General features: G+C 36.2%; 1 protein-coding gene across 3 annotated transcripts in view; it reads left to right on the forward strand.

Moving 5' to 3' along the window:
- Nucleotides 1-24,300, forward strand: part of TTC7B (tetratricopeptide repeat domain 7B) — a 123,996-nt gene that overhangs the window by 9,078 nt on the left and 90,618 nt on the right. For 2 of the 3 annotated variants that reach the window (XM_083863074.1, XM_083863072.1), the window contains exons 2-5: nt 7,208-7,362; nt 8,175-8,343; nt 21,424-21,554; nt 22,527-22,648. In XM_083863074.1, coding sequence (XP_083719200.1) covers nt 7,208-7,362; nt 8,175-8,343; nt 21,424-21,554; nt 22,527-22,648 — 577 coding nt within the window. Of the gene's footprint in view, nt 1-7,207; nt 7,363-8,174; nt 8,344-21,423; nt 21,555-22,526; nt 22,649-24,300 lie in introns of those variants that run through there. The other variant, XM_083863073.1, reaches the window with a different exon arrangement.

The following is a 24,300-nucleotide window of genomic DNA, read 5'->3' on the forward strand; positions in this document are numbered from 1 at the left end:
ACAAAGCAAATGTCTGCTTTAAGACCATGGGCAAAAAACATGTGTTTCATGCTTTTTCTGCCAGTTCTGTATCCAGGATTTCCAGATCCTCCTCTGGAAGAAAACTCAGTTATTAAATGGCCTTCTTAATTAATGTTCTGTGGGAAGCGACAAGATTTCTCTTGTTTTCAGTTGTTTTACAAAAATGCCTCTCTGAAATCTTTGTCTGGTTACTATATAGAGTAATTGACCCTTTTGGGATCCTTCTTGCTGCATACCACTCCTAGATAAAATTCCTTAGGTCTTTTTTTTGAATTTGGACATAATGTTATTCCAAAATGTTATGGGATGTTTGAGGGGAAAATCATCATAAAATACTGCAATTTGCAACCATTCAGGTACTTTGAGCCTTCAGTTTTACCTTTAGAGAGATTAAGAGTTTTAGGGATTGAGTAGGAGTAGTTTCTTCTCTCAGTCCCAAGCTAGTTTCCCTCTGGGAAGGCTTGAAGCACCAGAAGGGAGTTTACAAAGCAAATCTCAACTTCCTGGAATTCCACATATCAGTGTAAGGATGTACGGTCCCTTTGGGATCCTGGAAGTCTCATACTTGTCCCCTTTAACTCTTGTCCCTTTCTTACCCTGATTTTTTTTTTTTAATAGTCGTAGGTTAAGAGTTTAGTTTTTCATTTTTTTTTTCTTCCTGGACTCCAGGACAGAGCAGTTGAAGGCAGCATCATTTTCTATTCTTACAACTCCATGCTTCATCTAATTAATCTCATCTCATGCATTGTCTTCATTTGAGACTAATGATAACCATGATCTTTAGACTTCAATACATTTGGACAGTTGTGCTTTTTAAGAGTCTAAAACAAGTTACCTGAAATATTTAAGATTTTGGTGAAGAATGAGTGAAATGATACAACATGTGATATAACATGCTTCTAGATTTATCTTCTTGCTTATAAATAAAAATTCAACTTTGTTTGGCCAGTCAGATTCTGTAGGTATTCTGTTCTGTATTTCCTATTCCTAAATACATTCTATTTGAATTCAGATCCCCAGGGCCTGAGTTCAAGTTTGAGCCTCTTTGCCTAAATCACTGTGGTATGAGATTTTATCCTAATAATGTACTTTTTTTCTTGCAGCTGTGTAATTCAGAGGACAGGGAAAGAAAATACTAAAACTATTTGTATTAATCTATGCCATTTGGCATATAGGGAAGGAAGAGTGTTTTTCTCCTATTCTTTCTTGCTGTTGAGCTGTTGAGGGAGGCTCTGTAAAAAACATGTAACTATTGTTGTTAGCACAGGGTCATGTGTATTCTTGCCAGTGTGCCACAGCAGCATGGTATGGATGTTTAATTGCAGAGGAACATCTGGTACATGGAGACTTGATAACAGGAGCAGGGTTGTTGATAGTTGTTGCCATAGTTGTGATAGCAGTTACTATCCAAGAGGTGTGTTTGTTATACCTTCCAAGTATCTCCTTCTGAAAAAAGTAATTATTAGACCCTTAAAAATTACGTTTTCTGCATTAATACTAGGAACACTTGAGAAACCACGTATATAGTAGTCATGATCTAGATAAAGTTCAGTGTTTTGCTTTGGTTTTTATCTGAGGTTTTTCCTGTTAACCACCGCAGGAAAAGTAATACTTTACTGAAGCAATTATTTGATAATAACAACAGAAAAACAGGTAGTCAGCAGGTTCCTTAGTTCTACTGAGATCAAGTCATCATTCACCATGAACATATCTTAGTGTACTCTGGAATTGAATAAACTTTTAAAGTTACTTCTTGGAGTGAATTCTGAAGGCAAGAGAGAGCTCCTAATCTGTATTCAGCTATGCTTTTTTTTTTTTTTTTCCTGTATGCAATGTTGCCATTCTACTCTTTCTCTCTCCTTCTCCCTAACCTTTATTCCTCTTACCCAGCCTGCTAACAACCTCTGGGTTCTTCATCAAGTGCCTGGAGATTGTGGTAGCATTCATCAGAAGGATGACTGTTTTGCATCTTAGCATGTGCTTTAGTGGATGGTTCAAGATAGACCATGGTTTTAACCTAGGTAAGTATTCATATTATAAGTAATCTTCATCATTCTTGACCAAGGATAAATGAAGACTAATCCTCTATTTTAATTCTGGTTTTCTGTGAGTAACTGCTTCAATTCCTGTGGTGAAGAATTTTGTTCAAAAAACACATATTAGAAATAAAGTAGGAAAGCAGCTTTCATCATGATATTTTGGAGACTGTTTTACAAAGACACATCAGTGTGTTTTTCCCTACCCCCTATTTATGCCAGCCTGTATTCTTATTTTCAAGATGATTAATATTGATCCATGTTGCAAAGAGGGATAGCCATGTCTACACAAGGCTCTTCTCATTCCATTTTGTACAAATGTCTAAGCTTTCTCTAAGCAAAAGAAAGCCGTTTACATGAAGTGTAGGTGGTTTTTTGTTTTGCTTTGACTGCAAGGAGAAATGGGCCTTTCACCTAAAGCATCCTTGAGTCTTGGAGTCCAAGGTGCTCAGAGCTGTCTTTGATTATAGGCAGAGGACCTCTATTAGTCAGGTGGATTGTTTCAGTGATACTGTGATGTTGCAGAAACCAATGGACAACTTAGGCTGTTCTTCTCCAAAATGGTTCTGAATGGAGTTGAGATATAAGTCATCAAATAACCCCTAAATCTACCAAGTGATTGTTGTTGATGAATTCTTCAGCTGAGAAGTAAATGAATAAGAGGGAGTCTTTCCTTTAATCAAGAATTTTATACTGAAACATAACTGTGTCAATTTTCTAAAAGTAGGATGCTGGTTTTCGTGGTATTGAAACTGTTGTTGAAGAGGTTTTCTTCCCGAAACATCTATTTTGACTGACTGAAGGAACATTAAACTTCAAGGTATCCGCTTTACACAGTTTGATTCTGTCTCTGTAAAGTGTCTCATAGAAGAATATCATCTAGATCACTCATAATGTGTATGAAGTGATACACAGTAAAAGTGTAAGTAAGAAAGTAAAAGAAAAGCAATTTCTTCTCAAGCTGTTCTTGTATTATTTCAAGATGTCTTAAGGGATAGCTGTAACTAATGAAAAATTCTGCTACAGTTATGGCTTCATAAATGGTTTCCTTCAGAAATGTCCATGTAATTGGAATTTTGTTACAAGCACCATTGAATGTTGTTCTTATTGGCACAGAATGGTTGACATGCATAAAGCCAATGCTTTGTTAATAAAGTACTCGCTCAATAATAATTTGATTTAAAAGCTTCTTGCCAATATCTGGCCCTGACTGACTGACTTAGCAGATGAGTGACTCAGTAAATAAGAAAATTCTGCTTTGCAGTGGCTTTTATGGTTTGCAGTCTGTGACTTGTTGTTTTCAAGTGCTAGTCATCAGCAGCTGCACCAGTGCAGCACTTCTTTGATGAAAGCCAGTCTGACAGTAACTCTCCCCATCTCTCTCGTGGTGCTCTGTCTCATGATCTGCAGCAGTGTACAGGGAAAGGGGGAGCTGTGCTGTGTGTATGAATGACCTAGAAGAGCAGCTTTTGTTTTGCTGCTGGGGTCAAGTCTGTGTGTACATTGCAGCTGTTGTTTTCTCCTCTCCCACCTTTTCTTTGAAGGAAAGTATGGCCAATATATGTTGCTGCACTGTGTCTGTGTCTAGCTACTGTGTGGATCATTAGCTTCTCTGACTTGCATCAAGGATGGGAACAAAATAGCTGGGCCCTATAGGCTGCTTTGATTCTCCTCTTAAGGTGCCTGGATAGTTTCAGAGTATGTGCCAGCTTGAACTTAAGGCTTTGTTCTTGCTTGTGTCCTGTCTTTAGAAACATCAAATTTCTAAAGTTTTCAAGTCATTATCAGAGAGATGAAACTTATCTTATGGTGAAGGGGGGAGGATGAGAGAGGAAGGGGAGAGAGAGGATAAATTAAATTTATCGGAGTTGGCTTCTTGTTTCTCTCCTCTTCCTTTCCCCAGTGTGAGAAATTCTGCTGTGTATAAGAGAGGAGTAATCTTACAAACGTTCTGTAGCACACTACGTCTGAGTCTATCCCTGTCTTGTTTTATTGTGACCCCACAAATAGGTGAGAATTGGGTACTCTAAAGCTAGTCTTCCTCTTTCTGTGGTGCAGCTGATATGGCTACACTTTGCTCTTGCCTGTGCCATTGCTGTTGTTTGCTTACTTTTCCCCATTAGTAATAGAAATGATTTCAGCACTTTGTTTTACAAATCCTCATGCCTCAAGGTATGTGTTTTCATACCTAGCAGTGAGAGATTTATTTTCTTTTTACCTGGTGTCTGAGCTGTTCTTTGGCTCATGTGTTGTAAGAATCCAGACTAGCTGTTTCACATGCTTCCTTGACAATTTTGCAATTTATATAAACAAAACATATCTGGCAGCTGGTGCAGTTGTATAGCTGTTCTTACCTCTACAGTACAGTTGTTCTTACCTCTTTCTCCATGGAGATAGATCTACTGTATTTAACTTAAAGAAAGAAATGCTTGTTACAAGAGTGTGGACCAGAACAATTTTTAGGACGTACTTAAAGGGTTGCATATGAGAGGGAAAGGTACGAGTGATACTTTCTTCTTTGACACTTCTGAAGTTCTGCCATTTGAAGTGTTAAAGAATGTCAATTATAGACCTCGCTCTTTTCATTGTAAACAGCCTTAGTGGTATTTCAGCTCCTGAACCAAAGCACTTGTTTTAGAGTGTCATTTAGATTCCTTGCTATGTTTGACAATCTTGTTTCCTCAACTTTCTTTGGAAATGGAGCTTGCTCAGTGAAACATTAAACTGAATAAAAGGAAAGAAATGTTATTTGTTAAATGAAATTCTTTGGTTTTGATGAGTACAGATCAGAGAGAAGGTATCAACTTGCAAATCCCTTGAAACATAAAATAACCAGTTTGACATTGTTTCACCCTTTTTAAAAGTTGCCACTTAGCTTTAAAAATACAGTTAACAAAATTAATCGTAATTGTTCTACTTCCAAGTGGGACTTTACCATGCTGATCTAAAGCATTATTTTCAAGGTCCACTCCTGTTAGTTAATCCCCTTTTAAAAGAGGCTCATAAACAAAAATTGTTTACTCAGAACAGACTCTGGAGTATTCTGAATATTATGAGTAAAATATCTGTCCTGAAAGGACCCCCCAGTGACCAAGTCTTTGAAAGGCAATTAACTGCATACAGTGAACTGAAGTTCAGTTTTGTAAGTTTGGAGCAGGTCTCTGATCTCTCAGAGCCTTTCACTCAGCCCATGTTAAACCCCTTGAACCAAACTAACCTGTCTTGAACTGGTGTACAAAATCAGGTGTCTTTTCTGTGCATGCAGTTTGAACGCATTGATTTCTGGAGATTTTGGAATAATTGCAGAAAGTGCAGTCCTCCAGAATGTTATGCTAAAGCTATCTTTGAGTAGGGTAACGTTGGTCATAATATTTGATTTTACAATTTGTTTGTAGTAATACTGTGGCTATGGTAATGAAATGTGGGATTCGGAGTAAGTCTGTTACAAAGGAGATTTGGGCTGAAATACCATGTTTAGATTTGGTCACTTTAATTTCTTGTTTAGTTTGCAGCTTGAAGCTGAAGCTATACAACCTCTTGATTTTTATCAATTATACTATGGTTTCTGTTTGAAGGAAAAAAAGAATAGGCAGAAAACAGACTGCAACAAAATAGATACTGTGTGTCTTTAAAAATAAAAAAAAATAATTGTAGCATATTGGGTTTTTTGGAAAGTTTACTTATTGCATTTAAAATTGTCTGCACCATTTGTGCTTTTTAGTATATGTATCAGAGCTTGTATAAAATATGTTGATACTGATGGAAATAACTTGATTTGATGGAAAGGTCTCATGAAATGAAGTGTTATGCTCTACTGTGCTGTGCAAAGGGGAATTTAAGCCTCTGATAGCCTGGTGGGTTGTGTCAGAGTGTGAAAGAGGTCGCCAAGGCCATTGCACAGACACTTATTTTTTTGAAGGTCCTTGTGATGGAGAGTGATTCTTGGTGACTGGAAAAAAAGTACATATGGCCATTGCAAGGAGGGTCCAAGGACTGGAGGTTGATCAGGCTAACCTTAGGCCCTGAGAAGATTAGGAAGCATGTCCTGGTAGCATAAGGAGATGATTGGGATCAGTTGACTTGGGTTTATCAAGGACAAACCAACCAGAGAGCTTCTGATGAGAAGTGACTGACTGTATGGATGGAGACAGTGGTCTTATGCTGACAACATCTACTGCCCTCTTCTCTGCTTTTTGCTGTACTCTGATATAATCTGTTATCCTTGTTTGTTTTCTAAACAGAGAAAAGACTGTAAGCCGTATTAAGTCATAGATGTGCTCGGTGCTCACAGGCTCACTTGTTTCCTGCTGCAGCTAACAATGGGTTTCTCGTGCATTACCAAAATATTTCTTATTTACAGTAGAACCTTCTCATTTTCAAGTTCTATTCAGACATTGTTTGCAATACATGAGTTGGTCTTTTCAAGTCCCAGAAGGGTGATGATTTTTACAGCACTCTGACTAGAGGAAAATCTCAACACATTTCAGTAAGAGAAGTTTAATGGCCCTGGCTAAGGGTGAGGTACAGCATTACCAGTTTTTTGAATTTTGGAAAACTGTGCTGAGTGCAGCTTTGCTGGGCAGCCTGGTATTATGTTGTACCTTCAGGTCTGAGAAGTGGTGGTGAGCCATAAGAAATGGGGAGAGGGATGAGAAATGGACTGTCATACTGAAGACTTGGGATGGCTGGACCCTTAAAAAGGCCTGAGGAAGATTTACAGATAAGATATGGATGATGATCACAGATGTAATAAGAGACATGTAACTTCAAATAAATAAATTAATCCAATACCAGTATTCATATTTGAAACCAATCTTTTTGGTGAAGTGAGTGTCAGAAATGTATCTTGTCCTGTTCAGAGAGCTGCATAAGGCTTTGGAATCAAGTGCTGCTTTTTGAGGAGGAAGTGGCGGATACTGACTTGGGGTTAATGATTTAGTTGTCTTTATCTTAGAACACAGGAGACTTGATTCTACAATGAATCAGGCAGTGAAAAGAGAAATTGAAAAGTAAAACAATGTATCACATGACATGTGATAAACCTGAATACTTAATGCTGTTTTTGCTTTGGTTAGTTTGTGTTTAAAATTCAGGCAATGTTAGTGAGATAAAATTATTTCTAATACTTCCTGTGTTTGTTATTTTTACAGATGACATGGCAGAGCTTCTTCTTGGGGAATCCAAACTAGAACAATTTTTGAAGGAAAATACTCTTAAACACAGTAGTAGTCCCCGGGGCCCCCAGCCGAAGCTGACTGAGGTCAGGAAACATCTCACGGCAGCACTTGATAGAGGAAATCTCAAGGTATGTAAGTCGGCCTGAGCAAGAAGTAGAAACCTTAAAATTGACTGAAGTATTGAGGAAAGGTTCCTTAAATTATATTTGCAAGTTCTGAAAGTGAGATTAATACAAGAGAGCATTTTCTGTCAGAACCTTCTAATGTTCATAACCATTCTGGTCCTTTTTTTACTTAACAATTGTTGTAGCTACTACATCAGCTTACCTCTTCTGTACTCAACATCCATCTTTTCAGAGAGCAAAAGAAGCTTATTTTACAGTCATCTGTAACATTTTGTTTTCAATGGCTTCTGAGAGTACTAATTTCTCTTTCTTTTCTCTCTTCATTCCTCCATTAGTTCTTTTTTTCAAGACATTTATTCTGCCCTGATACTTTGAAATGGTGTGAATTAAATATGTAGGCTGTGGAACATATATCATTAAGTTTTGATGCTATGTTATTTTCAACTGTGCTTGTGGTGTTAGAAAAAGAAGTCATTGGAGGAGTTGTAATGATAGGCTGCCTTTAAATAGTTTTATCACCTGGCAAAGCTGGTTTCCAACAGAGAGGTATTTCTGGTATACGTGTAAATAAGCATGTTAATATCTAACATGACTGGTATATCTAAAATGACTTTTCAGTAGCTTGCTGGAATGAGATTTAGTGAATTTCCCCTACTTCAAGGTTCTCAACTATCACAAAAGACAGGCTTTTGTTAATTTTTTGAGCTGTTAGAAGAAATATTCTGGGGCTGACAGAAAACATACCCTAGTAATTATCAGAAAGTATTAGGTGTGTTTTCTCAGGGAAAACCCTTTCTCATTTCTCTTCCTTCTAGCCAGAATTCCTACAAGAAGCTAACCTAATAATGGCCAAATTAAACTATGTGGAAGGCCATTACAAAGAAGCTCTGAACACATATGCCAGAGTCAGTGTTGATGACTTGCAGCTGATTGCCGTGCCCCCGTACCGGCTACGGATGATTGCCGAAGCATATGCTACAAAAGGTAACATTGCTCTTTCCAGTATCAGGATGTGGAAATAGTTTTTTAAAAGTTAATTTATATGCTGTCCAAAGATGAAGAATTTTTAGTTTGAATGTCATCTACACACAGTAGTGGAGTGCCATATTTGTAGTTAAAATAAGAGGATGGTTTGGGTCCTTTAAAATATTCAGAGTTTGTGATAGGTTGACAAATCTTTTACCTCAATTAATATTCTAACTGTGCTGTCATCTGATCAAACTTTTTGAGTGCATGTATTTAAAAGTCCTTCCATATACAAAAATTGTGGCTAGTTACTGAAAGTATTATTGCTGTTGCAGAAAGTTAAGGGTTACAAAACACAGTGCATTTTTGTGGTGGCTGTGGGCAGAATGGAGGACTTTGATTCATAGTGATGCCTGCTACTGAATTTTAAAATGCTCAGCCTAAGCTGAGTTGCATAACACGATAACTGACTTAAAGCAATGCATCAGTTGTGCACTTTTATTTTTGAATTCTTCTAATATGAATATAGTTTAAAAAAAAAAAAAACAAACAGAAAGTGAAGGTAATTAAAAATCATTTTCTTCTTTACTACTCTAGTATAGTGAAAATTGTAATACTGGCCTTGTGTCTTAAGGTGGCAGTGCCACTTCAGTTTGGAAAACTCTGTAATAGACAGGGCTGGTCAGTGTATTGGGGAAAATGGCAGTTTGTGTGCCAGGGTTTTATTAGAATTTACTGAGTGAAGTGTTTGCTTCATTCTGCTGTGTTTAAGCTTGGGTTTGGTTGCATATATACTTTTGTTATGGTAAGAGAAGTATCAAAGGCAGCAAAAAATTTGTGAGAGACTTCTGTAGCTTTGACTGACAATAGATCAAAGATTGTTTCTAACATTAATCTTGAAAGAGAGTGGCTGTTTTCCACCAACACAGTCCTCCAGTAAACCTTAGACAAGCATGAATCATGTCCTGTGGAGATGTCAGGAAAATAAAGTAAATGGTAGCAGAGACAAAAGGATGCTTCATAAGTCTGGTCACTAGATTAAAGTGGGAAGTGGGAGTATAGAGGGAATTCTTGTATATGATGTAAATCTGCTCAGTTTTCTCAAACAGCATCTCTGTGGGCTTTAGAGCAGTGTCTGCTTTGGGTACACTTCCACTCAGGTTTTTGGATTTTGGCTGTTCCTTTTGTTTTTTTAAATCTATGAGGATGTCTGTTGAATTTTTCATATTCTTGCCATGGATTTGATCAATTTTAAGATCTTAAATTTGCTTTTATCTCCAAGGAATTTATTTGAATCTTTTCCCAGAGTTCAACTCTTCTGGCTCTGTTTTATTTGGCCTCATAATACAGTTGACACCATAGTGGCATAAATTTTGCACATAAAATTAGTAATACTAATTTTACTTAATTCAAACAACATATTAGAAAATAGAAAAACAGATTCCCTTTCTACTCTGGAATATTTTGTATGTTCAGATTTTTTTAAAAAAAAGAATAGAAACGCAGCATATTTTCTGTCTAGATGTGTGGGGGTTTTTTCCTTCTGAGTTCAAATTTTATTCTTAAAACATCAAAATCTGTCATATGAGGCCTGATTTGTTTTGATGGGACTTCATTACTTTTATGAATTCTATTGGGTCACTGGCTACCAGTTTACCTGAGCAAACTGTTGGGGCTTTTTTGTTGTTTTGTTCATGTCCAGGAACATCTTTTTTTGCTATTGTGTTTCCATTTGAATGAAATTTTAGGACAGTTTGGGTTGGAAGAGACCTAAAAGATCATCTCATTCCAAGTGCCCTGCCATGGGCAGGGACACCTTCCACTAGACCAGGTTGCTCAATGCCCCATCCGGCCTGGCCTTGAACACTCCCAGGGATGTGGCATCCACAGTCTCTCTGGACAGCCTGTTTCAGTGCCTCACCACCCTCACAGTAGACAATTTCTTCCTGATAGCTAATCTAAACCTGCCCCCTTTCCATTTAAAGCCTTTATTCCTTTTCTTATCCCTACACGCTCTTGTAAAATGACCCTCTCCAGCTTTTTTGCTGGCCCATTTAGGTACTGGAAGGTGATTTAAGGTCTGCCTAGAGCCTTCTCTTCTCCAGGCTGAGCAACCCCAACTTTCTCATAAGATCAAAAATTTTTAATTTCCTTTCTTCCCATGGTAAAGGATTGCAAGAATATTGTCTTCTGAGTATTCTAGAATGAGGTGGTAATCACAGAGCAGTTTTAAATTAATATTCAAAGTCTGAACAGGTTTAGAGTAGTTGACAACTGAATAGAATATGTTTCTACCCAGTAGTGTACATTTGATTCTCACTCTCTTCCCTGTTTCTGGTTGATGTTTTTCTTTCTCCTTTTAAGAGTGGCTGTAAACTTTACAGTCTGAATTCAGTCTCTTCAGATGTGACTGAGGCTTGTAAGTATTACCTAACAAAATACAAGTTATTCTTACAGAGATTTTGTGCTTCACTGGGATTTTTATTTCTGCTTGTATGTTCAGGGATAACTGGATTATATAAAGATAAAATTCTTCAGAGTATTTAGATTTTATTTCTTTGGCAGTCATAGCACCATGCTATTAGCAGTGAGGGACTGTCCGTGCCTGTTTGTGGCCATTGGCCCAGCTGCACCATTTAATGCTGCACCATGCCGAGGCACTGAAAGATACCTGCTGAAATTTCCCCATTTCAGTCCAGTTCCAGTGGATTTGCAGTCTTCTATACTGTTGTGTAGTGGTCAAACAGTGATGTTTTTACCTTTGAGAAAGGCAGAGGGGAGATAAGAAATGGTAGTTTTTAATTGCCTTAATTTTTTTTTTTTTTCATTATTTGAGGTGGGGCTACTGCATGTGAGGTGGCTCACCTTTTCATCTTTTCATTCTGTAACTTGAGAGGGATCGTGAGTTGACATGTTTCCTCTACAGTTGTTAGAGGGTACATATCTGAGCATGTTGTGCTGTAACCATAGACAGTTCCACAGCTCACAACAAGCCCTTGGAAATGACCTGCTTTCCAGATGGCTCATTTTACTTCTGCACATAGAATATAAAAAGTGTGTCTTTGTCCTTCACAGCAAAGGAAGGGTCAGTATGTGTGTATGGATGCAACAAACTACAAAATGGATTCAGCTTCAAGCTAACTTTTGCTGGAGTTTTATCTACTGACAGCTAAAAAGAAGGGGAAGAGGAACAGCAGTAGTGACAGTGGTGGGGAGAAAAAATGGAATTGGAACATGGAAGGGAAAACCAGAGAACTAAGCCATCTACTGCCTGTGGAAGTCCTCACATTTTTATTACATAAATGAGTTAAATGCTTATATATGTGTCTTTAAAAGAATGCTTTTAATTCTTTATGCTGCTTACAGCTTTAGTTGAGGACAGCATAGTTAGAAGACTATATATGTGAAGAGACATAATATGGAATGATAGTAAGTCAAGCCAAGGATTCAAAGACTCTCAAACCCAGCAAAGAAGATTTTTATTATTTGCTTGGAAATATCTGGTTAGTAATGCTGCTTCAGCTCTTCCAAAGAAAGTTTTCGGCTGGTTTTGTCAAAATGCAACATTGGAAATTTTCAACAAAATCTTAAGAAAATCCTATCAATTTAACTTTTGAAACATTTTCTATTTCCATTACATGTGGCTTTTTGACAGCCTCTGGTGTGTGGGGAATGACAGGCTATCAGTGCCCAAGAAGTGCTGGAAAGTGGTTCCTTTCTGTTGCTCCTGCTAGGGAAAGTGTGCAGAATTGTTACTGTGGTGATAAAGGCATGGCTGTATTTTATCAGATTGAATAGCTCATGGACAAGTTGTTTGGTTTTAATTTTTTCCTGGCTTCTAGCAATGAAAATAACTTCCAGTAGTGATGTCTTGTGCTTTATACTGGCTTGAAGAAGATGTAGGATGATCTGATGAAGAGGTATCTGCTACTGTGTCCATTAAAACAACAGGGAGCAGACTTACTGTGTGAATGCATGAGGCAAAGCCTCAGAAACTTGGTTAGTATAATTCCAATATTTTCCTGCCTTTCTTCACACTTTTCCTCAAATTCACGTATTAAAAACAGAATTGTAGAAGAAGGTGATTTTCTTTTATGCAGTTAGCTTCATGGACTAGCATACCTTTTTGACCTTATGCTGGTGTTTTGGTGTGTATGCCCATAGACTGCAGTTCTGATTACACCTAGTGTTTTCTTTAAGGAAGGAGCTAACTTTAATACTGTGCTTCTGACTAATGATTCTGTATGGGTATGTAGAAGGTGTTGTGTGGGATAGAGTGTTAATAAAATCATAGGTTTTGTATTAAATACATGATTTTTTTAAAATTCAAAGACTGACTTGAAGACATGCAGTGGGGCTTTTTTAAAATAAAATCATAAATTGAGAAGATGGAGCTTTTCAAACTAATGGACTGCTTCATATTTGCAAAAACATGAGAATACTTATTTGGATCTGTTGGTTAGTTTTTTCCCCATCTGCTTGTAAATTCATTTGACACATAAGCAGAGGAAAAGCATCCAGTAAAACAAATTTTCTGTAGCAAAATGCCTATGGTTGGAGTTGCCAGCTTGTTTCAAGAGGGTGTGATGAGGGAGAGAAAAATAGACATAAAAGAATGACATTGCTGAGGAGATGGGCGGGTTTGCATGACTGTTGTGGCAATGTGTTAGCCTGAGAACAGTTGTATGAAATTACTGGAGTTGGCTCCTTGAAGCTGTTGCCTGTTGGTCACAGGAGCATGTCATACCTTTAATATGAAATTTTAAGGAGCAGTACAGAAAAAAGCAGATTTTTTTTTTCTTCTGCTATAAATATAACTTGGATATCAGTACCAGTTATTAGAGATGTCTTATGTGATTTGAGCAAAGCTAAAAAATGAGGCTGGGCAGGGGGAGGAAGGAAAGACAGTCTTGAGGTTGTGATGACAAGTCTAGGCTCAAAGTAAAACGTAGAGGTGTTTTGCATGTTTCTGGATGTATTAAATACTTGATATTTAAGTACCCTCATAGGAAGGACTACTTTCTGATAGGTAGAGAAGGTTCCCTTGTTCAAAAGGTGAAGTTTGTCTCTTTAGGGTCTATTTGTTTACTTTCTTCACTAGATCAGTTTAATTGGCAGTGCTCAGTTCTGAGATTGAGGAGGATCTTCTTAAACTCATGAAGGGTTGAAATAAGGTAAGTTATGAATCCATGAAGAAGTAAAGGGAATGTATTTCTTTTTCTTTTCATGTTAAGCTTGTGTTACTAGCTCCAGCTTTTCCTACTTCCTTCTCTAAGACCAATCAGAAGAGAAAAATGTATGTGCTGTTGGTATACAGAAGCATGTATTTATAATCCATTTTAATATTGGCTGAAGCTAATAATCCCCTAGGGTTGTGGCCTCTGGGAACAGAACAATTAAGTTTCTGCAAGTTTTCAGCTGTATATGAATGAGGTAATATACTGGAAAGCATGCATAGGCATTATTCAAATACTGTGCAGGTACTCTCTCTTATGTTTCTAAGCAATTTTGTTTGCTTATGGAAGCAGAGATGAAGTGTGTGCACAGTGGGATATTGAGGTGTTATTTTAGTGAGGAGCACCTTGTCAGGAACTCTGAAATAGCAAGTATTTATTTAACTAGGAAATAAGCTTATTGAAACTCTAGGTAACATTATTCTGATACTGCTGCCTAAGTCAAAAGACATAATTGAAAAAACAAATTTATAATACTTGGCATAATGAATTAGTGATCCTTTCTAAAAATGCTTATAGAGGAACATAGCAATTTACAGGTCTGATATTTCTTAGTCTGCAACTTTGTAAACTTGATTTTAGTAAAGAAAATGTGTATATAATTAACACAGTGTATAGATTCACAGGCTACCTCAGGTATCTGTCAAGATGACTGTGTTGCATTACAGTAATGAATTCTTGTTAAGTGTGTGAGGGATGTTGTTTTATAAGTTAGATTGTGACATTACAGAATTTTAGCCTTATTGCTGCATCTCATTTTACATCTTTATTGCCTACATCTTTATTTGAATAACTGCGTTTACATTTAAATGATGTGTGTTGAGAAAGGTGAGGCTGTCTTTACTGCTGCTGACCCATATTCAAATTTAATGTTGCATTTACCAAGTTAAATGATTGGCCATTAATTAGTTCTGTTTACAGAAACATGGCAGTACTCATTAGGTCCAGTGGCAGTGTCAGGTGTACGTGGATTGCTGCTTTGCAGTCAGGAAAAGATGCTGCACTTAACTTTAATCATATGCAATTGTAATGGGATCTTGTGCGCTGCTAGCCTGTGTCAGCAGACACCAGGCAACTCTTCATGGAAGAATGCTAAATGAAAGCTGGTTCAGTAATTATGCTGGGGATCTCTAGACTCATTAGGCAATGGGACAAGAACGCGGGTTCCCCCCTCCTCCTGTCTTGCTGTGCAAGTGTTGCAGACTGTCAAGTGAGCATTTTGCAGGCCGAGGTTAGGAGGCTTGTGCCATAGGGAGTTCAAATTTTCTCCATTAAAACTTTTCTTTCCCCAGACTACATTTATGACACCTGCCCTGCTGGAGCAGGGACTGGGACGAACCCAGGCATTTGTCCTGCTTTCCTCAGTATTGCCTTTAGCGCTCTTATTTGAAAGCTAAACTCTGAATGAGAATACTATATTAATAAAATAGAATTCTTTAGGACTTGAGCAGTTTGGTGGTGTCTTATTCTTAGTTTCTCCCAAATGTTTAGAATTTCTTCAGAATCCTTCCTTTGGTAGAGAGAAGAGAGATTAAAAATGTTGGGCTCCAAGTAAAAAGTAGTGATTCTGGCCTTTTTTTCTCATGCCACAGGAAGAACAGGTATCATACTGGAGCTTAGTCTTTTTTCCATAGAGGTGCTTGTAGGAGCAACCCTGATACTTTACAGCAGAACATTGTAAATTCCATAGTTAAATAATTTCCTTTCCCCTGAGCAAATAGCTTCCTTAATGCCCATTCCATATACTGATGTGCAGCATTTCTACTTTGGGGAAGCATTCAACTGCAAGATGTTCACTCACTCCAGGATGTACAACAATAACCTTGTATCTCTAGTTTGAACTTTTTCAGCCCTGCCACTAGATGCTGGCCTGTTAAAGGGTTGTACTGAGGTAAGAATTGGCTGGCACATGGTTATTAAGATACAAATGTGTGCCTGGAAAAATATAGATCTCTTCTGTTTAAAAGATATTGTTAAAATCCGTTTCTGAAGAAAATGTAAAGACTGGAATGCATTACATTAGAGGAAAAGTGTGACCAATTGTTTCACAACAGTTGTCTCAGATGATGTTAAAAGAAATTCTGAAATATTGTCATGGATTTATTGACTGCTTGGAGTAATAAGTGGGTATTCACTTCAGAAAAAAAAAAGCTGAGTGTTTCTGGTTTATGTCTGGTTTTTCTCCCTTTTTAACTGAGAAACTTCAAGACACTTAGAAGCACTAGCATAAATATGGAATTATAAAAGCTACAGTAATGGAATGATATTGCAGTTCGAGCATGCATGGTGAAATGCTCTGTTCTGCCTGAAAAGTTGTGCTTATGTTACTCTGGGTTTAGTCTAGAATGGAATTTAATTCTCTGTAAGTAGTCTTTGTTTAAAAGAGTGGGTAGCCAGGTGAGCTTCTCTTAAAAACTAATGTGCTAAGAGAAGGGGATATTGGCCTTTTTCCTTCTGCCTTTTCTGGAAAACATGTGTAGTCATAAAGTAGGAGACTTGAATTCTGACAGTTGTTGGAGACTTTTTCCATTGAGTTTTGGTATAATGGGATAGGCAGTACAAGGAACTTTAAAAATCAGATAAATTATTTTTGTTTCCTTAAATTGTCTAAACTAATAGGCAATAGGCAATCCCTACAGTGTATCTGGAGTAACTGTAAAAGATAGTTAATTATGAATATAATTGCTTACTCTTTATTCTGTTTCTCTTTTCCTTTATAATAATTACTTTGCAAATATCAGTAGGGAGTTGAAGACAAAACCACCCCCATGCTTTGCTGTCTAAAAAAGTCTCTAAAAAATTCTCTGCAAGCAAGAAAAATCTTTGATTGAGGACTCAATTAGTCCTTCCCTTCAGAGAGATTAGCAGTGTATGTTCTAAGTTCAGAAATAAACTGTGGGTGTTTCTTGATAGCAATAACAATATGCTAAACATGAAGTTTCTTTAGAAGGAGGTGAAAGGGGGCTTTTTGTTAACAGCATTTGAACACTTACCATATCATATATCAACACTTTGCATATCATATAGGGAAGACAAAGTGCTGTATACTCAAACACATTTGGGTTTTACATGTCTGTGTAAGGAAAACAGGAAGCAAACGCAGAAATCTTTATGTATTGATGCAACACTCTCTTGAAAAAGCATGTTTATTGACTTAAGTATAAAACACTAGTTCACTGTTTTTCCTCTGTCCTTTGATTTGCATACTGGAAACAGTAGATGAATGATGGGGTCCATTATTATTTGTGGTCTCTAAAATTTAAACAGACAAGGGACTGGCTGGGATCATGGATAATCCTGAGATACACAACACTGTAAGTATGATAGGCCTTACCCTTATGGTTTTGTTGGGGTTTTTTTGAATGATCTCAGTAGTGATCTGTGTGGTAAGAATACTTGGTAAAGATCTGAACTATGCTGTGGATTCTCTTTTGACCTTAGTGTAACTTTTGGTTTACTCTGTATGGTGAAATGGGAGTGTGGCTTAATTAGTTTTCCTGCAGAACTGAAGCCTGAGGGTTTTTTTGACATAACAATGGGTGATGAACTACTTGTGTGGGGACTTCTTAAAAATAGTTTGTTACTTGCTCTTGCTGAGGCATTCTCTTTTTTGGGTAGTGGTCAGTTTCTGCAAATGTAATGGCAGGGCTGGCCTGGTCTTCTGTTTGTAAAAAATACTTTCTTTGCGTAACCTTGGCCACTGATTTGAGACTATAGACAGAAGAATGGCACTTATTCCAAGTGATAAAACTGTCTAGTGTTTGCTTTCTGAATATTTTACAAAATATGGGTAACTTTTTGAAAATTTAAGGAAAACCTTTGCAAGTTACCATATAATTTAAATATCACAAATATTCTTTTGTTGTCCAAATGCTGTTTGTTGCTCTTCTGCTCTTTTGACAAGTAATTTTAGTATTACCCTGCAAAACATGTAAACTTAATTAGTATGGACTCATATTTGTTTCACTGCTTCTCACTTTCTTTTCCCTCAGGAGTCATCTTGCTTGATATCAGGACTAGATATGTGTAAGTGTCTTCCCAAATTGAAACAAAATAAGACCCAGTTTGTTGGAAGCTTTTATCCAAAGATGATTTTAACTGGAAGGGCTTAAACATAAAAGCCTTGAATATCAAAGTCAACTTGTGGTACCACTTGTCATGATACTCTTGAATGCAGAATAAAACAAAATAATCAAAAGTTAAATAAAGCAATAGCTATGGCCTTTACAACAAACGCAGTAACATTTTATAGCAATAACTTGTACTTTATTTCTAAATATCTCTAAGCAGTGTATAAACAGTTAAAGAAATGCCTACCCTTTTGGGGGAGAGCAGTGGATTCCTGCCTGGCAGGTGTGGGAAGAATCACAAAGGGAAGAACTGACTTGTCTGATTCTATGACAAGTCTTCAGCAGATAATTTAGGGTGATATGTGTTTTCCTAAACTTCATGTGTTTCTCTCTTCTATATGTTACCATGGGCTTGTTCTTGTTTTTGAGGGCCGAATATAATGATCCCTGGTTTTATTAACTTCTTATCATCTGTCACTATTCTTAGAAGGAAGTGGGCTGTATACTATGTAATTCTTATTGCTGTGTTGCTTTGTGTATCTATTTAAAATGAAATAGTACTTCTATATATTTTAATACATTACTCATTAAATGTCATCTGTATTTAAGAAAAAAATTAAATGAGTAGTCTGGAGTGACTTGCTTTTATGAAATCATAATTATGAAAAGCATAATTTATTAAAGGTTTCTCCTCTAGTTGATATGTTTTCATTTTGAATACAGCATTAAATTGAAAATTTTACTTGTGTTATCAAAATGAATACAGCATACAAACCATTCTTTTAAGTGATCATTTCAAATAGATCTCCAAATAAATTTCCTTGTCCAAAGCATCGTATGCTTGAAATATATATATATTTTCCTGGGTTTAAAAAAACATACCAGAAAGAAAGGTGAATACTAGTTATATAGTAGTGTTTCTCTAAGAAGTAGTATTCTGTACTTCATGAAAGAATATTTGAAATTTATTATGTCCCTGCTGCATTACTTAAAATTTCTGGCTGAACACTGAGGTGTTTTCATATCATAATGAAAATTTTCAGCTAAAATAAGAAAATGCCCTTATAGTGGGTTTTTCAGATTTAAATATTATAGTTATGGCCATAAACTGTAAAAATAGAAAGTATAAATCTGAGTCAGATCTACAAATAATCAGTTGAGTAATATGCTTCATGTAGGAGGTGGTTACTCAGGGGCATTGGCTGTTCATGGCATGGGAGAGAAAGAAAAGGGAGGAGTGATCCACACACAAATTACCTGGTGCTTTCAGTCATTTGATCTGTTTATTGCAGCATATTTATTGTGTTCTTTACTCAACTCTGAGTTTGAAGGTGTTTGTGTAGGACACTGCACATTTTCTATTCAGTATCAACCTTACAATTAGATATTTTCTGAGGGTCTCCTCAAACCTACTGTAGTACATGAAGACCTGACTTTTTTCTGTAGTTAAACCTTGCTGCTTTGGGGTCTATGACTTATTGGTACTAAAAAATTTCTTGGATGTTTTTGATTTGATTGAAAAATTGAAAAAAAAGCAAATTAGTTGGCTACTCTAGACTATTAGCAAATATAGTTAACTTTTAGAGGTATGCTAGGTGCAAACTGTGACATGTCAGAAACACCCAGTGTCTGTTGTACTCAGGTTTAGCGGGTTTTTAAGAGACAGACAATTTGTGTGTTTGCTGTGCGTGAGGAATGTGTAGTTTTTTTGAAAAGTGTATTGGATGTTACTTTGTCTTTAGCAGAGGTCTTAGTACTGGATTCAGGATTTTGTGTTAACTGGATGTATTACAGCACGTAAAGCTGTAAGATCTGTGTTGTTTGTACTGGTAAAAGAGTGGATTAGAGGATAAAGGTGGCCAACAAACTGTGATACAGACTTCAAGCATTCTCTCAAGCCAGAAATCTGGCTTGATTTTTTTATACATAAAAAAATTTTTAGAGAGATTGAAACTTAATAGATGTTCTGAAATAACCTGGAGACAACAGATACTTCACAGTTCGGAGTTTGTTGATTATGTAGCTGTGTCTTCTCAAGTTGTTTTTTGGTGGTTTTTTTTTGTAATTGTGATGAAACATACTATACTGACCATACACTACTGATTCACAGAAATCCTTTGGTAAACTGTTCTCCAAACTGGATTTGTACTACTTGGCATTCTACAGACATATGCCCAATATAGAACTATGTGTTTTGTTGTTGTTTTTCGTTTTTGGTTTCTCCAGCAATGAATTCTCAAAATTTTAAATGATGAATAGAGAATATAGTAATTTAAATTGTGGATTATGTTAATGTGGGAGCAGTTGAAGGCACTTTAGGACTAGCATTTACTGCTGACAATCTGGAAGAATTACCTGAAATAAATCTCTTAACATGTGGAAAGTGCTACCTCAAATGCAATTAATTATTCAAATAAATATAAGATGAAATAGTTGGCTTGAAGGATATGAGCTGGTGGTCTGTTGCAGATCATAAATGGAAGATAAGTTTTTACTAAATAAGGGAAGGCACTAAGGTTCAGCTGATTTTTAATACTTTTTTAAAAGTATCCCTTATGAAAAACAAAAAGTCTTTAATCTTCTCTGCTCAGTGCTGTTGAGGCCTCCAAGTGAAGCCATGCATCTCATTTTGGCACGGTGAGTCATGGCAGAGGTAACCAGTTGGAGAGTGTCCAGAGGAGATAAAAATTATTAGCTGACAAAGAAGTATGAGAAGAGAAATTGGTGAGAATTGACTTTTTTATTGTGAGCATGTCTCTCTCTCTAGATGAATCAAAGAATATTTTAAGTTGGAAGGGACCCAGAAGGATCATGGAGTCCAACTTGTACATGAATGGCTCCAGGGGGATCGTACCCATGACCTTGGCATTATTGGCATCGTGCTCTGACTTGCAGTGCTTTGTGAAGAACAGAATAACCTCTCTGTGAGGATCAATCAAAGTAATTAATCTAGAGAGGGAGATTTAAGAACTAGGAAAAAATACTATTTGTGAGAATAGTTAAGCTCTGTGGTAATTTGCATAAGAAAGCCAGGGCATCCCTATTGTCAGAAGCTTTTAAGAACAGGTTAGACAAGTGTCAGGGGTTGGTTGATTCCTCCATCATATAAATGGATTTATATTCTTGAGGACTTTCCCAGCACTTTTTAATTATCTTGAAAATAGCTGTAATAGACTTTTGTAGGAGTTAGTATTGATTAGTAAGAGTTTTGTTGCATTTTTACTTGAGACAAGTGAAATTTTTTTTTTTTCTTCAAAGCATCACGTAATTTATTTCTTGGGTGAGTCCTGGTAAGAAAAGGCTTACATGGCCTTGATGCGATTGAACTACCTCTTCTAAATTTAAATACAAAAATTACACTTTGTAACACATTGTTTATTTTAAATGTATTTGTTTTTATTAATGCTTTTGTCTTGCACAGTGACTAGGTTAATATTACTTAGTCTAGGGTGCCTTTCTTCACTGTACCTTGGTTTCTGTGGTCATTCTGGAAAAGTGAAGACATAGTGATGTAAAACTGGTATAGAAAGACAATCTATATTTTGTATGGTAGGTTGCCATAATGTCTTTAAAATCAAATTTGCTTTAAAAATTGCTGCTTTTGGATTTATAATTATTAAGGAGGAGTAATTTTTATTTATATATTTATTAGTGTCTGTGTCAGAGGACCATACCTTCATTTCCTTTGTTTCTTCTCCTGACTAAAGGGGTTTAACCTAGACTATGTTTTAGCTATTAATATTATATGACATTGGTTTTTAATGCTTCATTTAAATTCTTTTTTGCCTCCCAAGGTCTCTGTCTTGAGAAGCTGCCAATGTCTTCCTCAGCGAGCAATCTCCATGTGGACCGTGAACAAGAAATCGTTACGTGCTATGAGAAGGCTGGGGATATTGCTCTCCTGTACCTTCAGGACATAGAAAGGGTAACCTGGGGTGATTTTCTAAATTGAAGATTGATATAAATGCCTTTTCAAAAGTAATTTGTGTTACCCTCTGTTTCTAGGAGTCATACACTATTGCTTTTTATTTAGACTTCGAGGTACATTTGGGCAAAATGCAATACACTTGGGGCTCTGGTCTTTGGCTTGTGAGTGCTGTTAGAGTGAAGTGAGCTGGCAATATCCATCTGACCCTCTTTTTCAGACCCTGCTTGCAAGCCTCAGGCCTGTCACTTGAGAGCTGTCTTTGAAGGAGTTATAAGACAGAGTTAGGGTCATGAAAAACAGAAGAAAGGGGAAAGTAAACTGATGTGATGGGAGAAAAAAGTAATTCACACTGTTTTTAAAATACATAGAGGTTTTTATTTTCTGAGGGGTTTTGCTGTTTTATTGTTGTCTTGTAGTGGCTGATAGACTATGTGCACTGAAAGCTGATTACATTTTGACAGCATTTTTAATGCTGATGTAATACAATTCTTTCTAAATATTTTTTTGGAAATCACTCTGGAGACAGCTTTTAATCTTCTTACTGCTCTCTGCAGCAGTCTTTTCCTAACAGGAAGGTTAGCTTTCCTAACTTAACCTGACAGGAGTTTTAGATTTTTGAATACCATCACCTCCTGCTACTGAATAAGGTTGCAAGTATGCTTCTTCATATTGTTCTCTTTGATATACCATTCTTCACGAAATTTCTGAAAAAGTATTACAAATTTTTACTTAGCAGTATTTCTACTTGGTAAATAAATTATCTCTATGGGTATAGCCAAGAGCAAAAATGTTTATATTTAGGTGGCAATGGAGGTGAAGCTAGAAATGGTCTGCTAGCCACCACCTACAAATGACAAATATTTCTCCAACATGAAATATTAACTTCCATGTAAAAATACAGAAACCTTGACTTTAAGTTGATTTTTTTCTAAATACATTTTTAAAGTCTATTTTCTTTTGTTCTCTTAGGTAATTAATGCCAACTTACAAAACAGAAGCCCTAAGCCAGGGCCCAGTGCACATGAACAAGAGCTTGGCTTTTTTCTGGAAACAGGACTTCAAAGAGCACATGTTTTATATTTCAAGAATGGGTAAGATTTGAATCTTCTTTTATTCTGTTTACTTTTTGTTTCGGTTTTGTATTTGTGATTTAACTGGGCATAATTTTTAGCACTTGTGGATACTGTAATTGTGAGGTCTCTTATTAATAAAGTAGTAGCATTTTGATTAAAATAGTAAGGCTGCTCATATTGTATTTATTTACATATTGGAGATTTGTTTAGTCAAAATGTATTAAGCAGAAAGCATTTTATAGTTTTGCTTATTAAATGTAAGAACTTAAAGTACCTTAAACTTTAAGTATTTGAAATTTACTTTATTATGAAACACTGTTAAAAAGTGACATTGAAACTCTTGATTTTTATAATTTTGATTTTGTAATTTTTTCCAAATCTCTTCAGTTATCACTTATTTTAACATTATGCTGCAGGATAAATGTGCATGAAGATCAACAGTATGTATACAAATATGCAATCTTTATTATACCTGCTCTGTAGACCCCTTTAGATTCTGCATGGGACTTCCTTTATAATTTATTTTAAATAAGGCTTTGGTTAAAAGCCTAAAAATAAATTCAGTTACCACACAGAACAAGAAAAAGAATACAGCTCTCCACTTTTAAGAACTTCAAAACTCAGCACAAATGGGTTTTAAGTACATTTCTGACATTTGTTGAAACTGTATAGTTTAAAAACTTGTTTCTGGGGCTTCTTGTTTCATTAGGAAAATGTGATTTTATTGAAATACTGGAACTCTCCACAGGACAATTATTTTGTACCAAAAATGTTTCTTATTCTTTCAAATACATAAATCAGAGATGAAGGAAATTATGCAGTGTCTGTAAAGAGTTCGAGACTTCACTGAACTGAAGGTACGGTAAAGGCTATCTGAGTTTTAAGCTGTTCAGGAATTTCAGCATAGAAATGATCACTACACTTTTGAAATCTCTTTCTTAAAGTATTGAAGTACTGGTGCAATAACATGATCTGAGAGTTACACTGTAGTTCTGTTTTCATAATTTAATTGCAGGAGGAATGGAATGTTCTGAGAGCTAATTTTTTTCATTTACCAGAGCTAAAAATAAGATCTTTGTTTTCATGTCTGTACAAAAAATAAATAAAATATAGTTACTGAAAAAATCCCATTGGCAGTCATGGTTATGGAATAAGTCATGGAATAAGCCAAGAATTCCACATTTTGAAGAATTTCGATTGTAGGTCAGGGATGGAAATGGTGCATTCAATCTGACATGTTTTGTGTAAAAGCAACCAGCAGTAGACATGCAGATTGCAATTAATGAAGAAAACAAAAACCAAAAAAAGTCGTGCAGTGGATTTTTAAGGAATATCCACACAGGAGTTTTTTTCCTAGGCCACATCAGCTGTTCTGGTGCGAGCTTTAAAAGGTGGTTTTATTCTATGTGCATTTTAATTCTTTGCAGTGAAGTTGTTGGTGATCTTGTTAACTCCTACACAGGCATCTATTTTATTTGCAGTCTTTAGAACAGTGATTACTTGCAGTTTATAAGCTAATTACACATTATATATAGAATGTTGAATTTCTTCTTTTAGTTCCGTTGGCCAGTGGTACTTTTTTTGTGGTATGATATGAAGCCAGGTGTAAGGAAAAATAGCTCTGTGACAATCAGTATTTTACATATTCCTGCTGTTACATCCTTTAGTTT

The sequence above is a fragment of the Zosterops lateralis genome (genome assembly GCF_965231275.1).
Source record: "Zosterops lateralis genome assembly, chromosome: 6".
NCBI classification, from domain to species: domain Eukaryota; kingdom Metazoa; phylum Chordata; class Aves; order Passeriformes; family Zosteropidae; genus Zosterops; species Zosterops lateralis.